Source organism: Halyomorpha halys, unplaced genomic scaffold (genome assembly GCF_000696795.3).
Source record: "Halyomorpha halys isolate HHAL.00 unplaced genomic scaffold, Hhal_1.1 Scaffold259.1, whole genome shotgun sequence".
In the NCBI taxonomy this organism is placed as follows: Eukaryota; Metazoa; Arthropoda; class Insecta; order Hemiptera; family Pentatomidae; genus Halyomorpha; species Halyomorpha halys.
Genome location: NW_027108664.1, coordinates 315,686 through 320,087, shown reverse-complemented (window position 1 = coordinate 320,087; position 4,402 = coordinate 315,686). Strand labels below are relative to the sequence as shown.

General features: G+C 32.8%; 1 protein-coding gene across 1 annotated transcript; it reads right to left on the bottom strand.

Annotated features, from left to right (window-relative positions):
* Positions 1 to 403: 403 nt before the first annotated feature.
* On the bottom strand, positions 404 to 1,054 carry LOC106680396 (jerky protein-like). The gene has a single exon (XM_014420093.1). It carries the CDS (start codon positions 1,052 to 1,054, stop codon positions 404 to 406), a length of 651 nt encoding a protein of 216 aa, XP_014275579.1.
* Positions 1,055 to 4,402: the final 3,348 nt, after the last annotated feature.

The following is a 4,402-nucleotide window of genomic DNA, read 5'->3' as shown; positions in this document are numbered from 1 at the left end:
AAAGACCTTCTATAAAAGCATTTAAAATTTTGAATAACCCCTTGGTCTATGGGTTGAATAAAAGATGTTACGTTAGGTGGGAGCAGAATAGCAACAATATTTCCAAAAACTAACTCATCTACTGGCGGGTGGGCTTTGCAATTGTCCAAAAGAAGGATAGCTTTGGTATCTTCTGGTAGACTAAGGCTTTTGAAGGATTCCATGACCTCATGCACAAAGTGGTGAAAAAAACAGTCTTTAAAGAGGGCGGCAGTCACCACGCATTTGATTGAGCATCGTATTGGACAGACAAGTGTGTAACATTCTTAAAAGCCCTGGGTTTTGCAGATTTACCTATCACAAAAGAGGTCACTCGGTGGTTTCCAGACGCATTAACACATAGCAAAACGGCTAATCCGTCTTTTCATTTTTTAAAACTCTTGGCTGCTTTTTCTCCTCTTGCTGGGGCTAGTATAGATGTTGGTAAACTTCGCCACAATAGCCCTGTTTCATCAGCATTGTAAATTTGTTTAGGTGCTAAATCATTATCAGCCACGATTATCTCAAACTCGTCTTTGCATTTTTCTGCAGAGTTTTGGTTTGCTGAAAGTGTTTCTCCAGTTACATCAAGTCTTCGAATTCCATGCCGAATCTTAAAGTTTCTGAGCCAACCATCAGAATAGTTACATCCACTTTCAGCAACTCCTAAATCTGGGCCGAATTTCTTTGCCTTTTCAACAATCATTGGCCCTGTTACCGGCTTTCCTTCAGAACGTATTGCACTAAACCATTTGAACAATATACTATCTAGCTGTTCCAGTTTTGGTTTTTTTAATGTTTGTCTTGAAGCCAATTTTTCAGTTGTTACCGATTGAGAAGCAAACTTCATTAGTTCATCTTTTTGTTTTTTAATGTCATAAATAGTTGATTTGCCAATATTAAACTCATTCATTAAAACATTTCTATTCTCGCCTTTTTCTAGCCGTTTGATGATTTGTAGTTTCTGATTGAGAGTCAGTGTTACGTGTTTTCGTTTCTCTCTTTTTGAACTCGAAGGCTTAAGTTTTGAAAACATGGTCACTGTACAGTTAGAATGAAAATAACTTTTTTTATAAACAATTTCAAAAGTTACATTTACTGCGATGTGAAAGGACACAAAACAACAACTCACAAAAAAATGGCGAAGACGCTTCGTGATTGTACTGCAACTGAATTTGTTGTGACAGCTGAGACTAGCCTGCCGCTAATTGTTTCCGAACATAACGAGCGCTTCCGGATGATCACGAACTACCCCGAAAACTTCCGAATAGCTCTCGAGCGTTTTTATTTGCTTTAAAGACACACTTTTGGAGAAAACCAAAATTTTTACAATTTTCCGGAGCGATGCCGGGCTATCGGGCATTCTGGAATGTTGGATGCCGGACTAATGGACTTCTACTGTAGTTTGAAAATTGAAGATTTATATCAAGTGGAGGGGCACTAGCAACTGGAATAGGGGTGAATAGTGAGCTGGAATCTCTTGTCGTCAGGAAATTGTCCTGAACTACTCTACAACAGGTATACTCCAGTGACTCCAGTGACTGCTTTCGACTGCAAAAAACTATAAAGAGAGTACACGGTAGTACAGCTTTTGAGTCCGTAATGCGCACGCTCCCTGCAGTTAAGTATAAGTTTAAATTTGCTTCGACACATCGCTTAGTTGTAACAAACATTGCTGACTAAAATGATGTAAATGTGGCTTCCGTCTGTCCTTTGTCTCTCCATTATTTAGGAGAAACTTAGTATTTACAATCTGTGTAGAAATTTGCAAACTAATAATTTATTTACTCCTTTATTTTGACATGGTATCTCGAACAGTACTTACCGACTATACACCAGATAGTCTACCAGCTACTGAAAACAATGTACTCATCACAACATTGATGTCGAATATAGTTTCTTCTTTTCCCCGTACATTACCAATACATTGATCTGAAAATCATAAATATGATAGCTTAAATGTGAATACCTAGAGGATATTCTGTTTTGAGGAAGTTACATGCTGCACCTTACCATGCGCTTGAGTCCGATTACTAGAAGGCCTGTGACATGGTTCTAAATATATTGCGGCCTATTTTTTATAAAATCAGAGGTCTGTTATACATATACCTACTTCTAAAATTAAATTTACATACAACATATTTACTTATTGCATTTATTATTTGTACAGTTGTAAATCACATTAAATAAATAAATAAAAAAATTATTTCCACCTCAACAATTATAAAAATAATATAATCAAGCATCCTAAAAAGAAAATCCAGAATAAATGTTGTTTATTTATTGATATTTACAATTGTATTTATATAATAATACATTTAAATTTGATATGAGATTATAATGGCACGTTACAAGTATGTAGAGAAACTACCTATTGGTAGCACTTTAATAAAATGTCTACATTAAAAGGTCTCAAAGCCACCTTTTTTCACCCACCTCGGGAATGCAAGAGGAAGAAATATTAGATAATAATGGGCTTGGGTGGTTAAGAAGTTTATTACGGAAGGATTGATATCTGGTTTAGGAAAGATTGGTTACGTATAGAAAATAAAGGTCTTTATGGATTATTTTATTTGTGACAAATTAAGGAACATTGATAAATTTACGAAGGATTTTAAATTCTAAGGATTGGATACGAGAAGAATTCAAAGGTTTTGTGGAGCCGCAAAGCTCAACTCCGTATGTCCAGCCTTATTAGGCCTTATTACAATCAAGTATATCAGTATTTTTTAATGGATTGGAAGGTATGCCGTTTCTCTAGTAAGTACTGTATTAATCGGAATCGACGTGCAGTTTGCTGTTTTTTCAGTCTTATATGAGGATTCCAAACTGGAAAAACGACTCCATATGTAGCCCAAGGTAGCGGATATGTTCAACAGGGGTAAGAGCAACATTATTGGAGGATACTGTAAAGTTTATTTTATGAAAATATATATTTTTTCATCCAGAGCTCCATATCTATTACACACTAAAGAACGTAAAAGAATATCATCATATTTAATGTAAAATAAGTTTCCTAAAATATGAGCCCTAAAAGAGCTGTTTACAATCAATAGTTCCCGAGTTCCCCTTTTAAAACAGTAACATTTCAAAACGAAATTACTAAAACACGATATTTCTTGAAACTATATTGAGAAACAAGACATTAGGAATCATTAGACTTAGAGATATTTATTAGTATTCAAATTAAAACTAGTTTAATGTACTATAAGGTAGTATGAAGTTTATCTTCGTAGTAGTAATAGTTTTCCTGATACTTACCAAAGTAAATTTACAAAATGTTGATTCCTTGTTGTTCGGACAAATTATTTGGTTTATAAAAAACGAAATCCCCGGAAGCATTAGACGCATAGATGTTTGCTGGCACTTAAATATAGTTTAATTTACTATTAAGTAGTTTATAACGTATTTATTTGTATGTTTAGTAGTTTTTATATTTCATAAACTAATTAACAAAATGTTAGTTTCTTGATGTTCGGACAAATGTTTGATTTATGTAAAACCATATTTCAGGAATCGTTGAACGTGTAAATGTCTACTAGCTCTCAAATTGAAGAATGTTTAGTAACTCTCTTATTAAATTATTTTATAGAATTAATCTGTGTCGGAGTAGTAGTCTTTAAAGTCTCTCATTTTAGAAAATTTACTCTACTTTAAATGATGTACTTAATAGTTGTTTTAATGTTGTAGGTAGTTTTAAAAATATTGTTTTAAATGAAAATGCAACAGCCACCATTTTTTATTTAGCCCAACTATGGTTGGCAGACTCATAAATTTTGACTAATAATTATATATATTTTTATTAAAGTAATCAAATATTGGGGTGCAGCTAGTGATTTTTCTTCGACCGAGCTAAATTTTAACTGTGATAAATTTAAATAAATAGGTAACTGTGGTAATGAATTTTAATTTTTGTTTTAATGTGAAAATTGACTAATTAGAGAAATTGTTGAATTGACCTGGGCAAAATAGCCTGCATGAAATTGTGTTTTTAAATTAGTTATGAAATTGTATTAAGATTGTCTCTGAGGATGGCCGAATTGGCCGAAATCTCGGACTTAGATAAGAGAATGTATAATCTAAACATCTATAAATAGAATAAAATGTTTTGAGCCTATAATGGATACAATTCAAATTAATTTATTTAAACAACATTAACCAGTCTCAAAAAAGTGCTTAAGATTATAAGCAAATTAATCATATTTTCAACAGGAGTTAGTGGTAGTTTAGGTGTTCTTAGTTGCCTTAACACAAATCTATTTAGAAGCCTCATTAAAGATTGAGCTATTTTGCATAAAAATTGTTTTTACTTCATTATAAATTTTCCGAATATTTTTCCTGATTTATTTTAATTTGTTGACGCTATATATTTACTGAAATAATA

Excerpts from the sequence above, each read along its gene's own strand:
- LOC106680396 (XM_014420093.1), bottom strand. The coding sequence starts at position 1,054 with ATGTTTTCAAAACTTAAGCCTTCGAGTTCAAAAAGAGAGAAACGAAAA.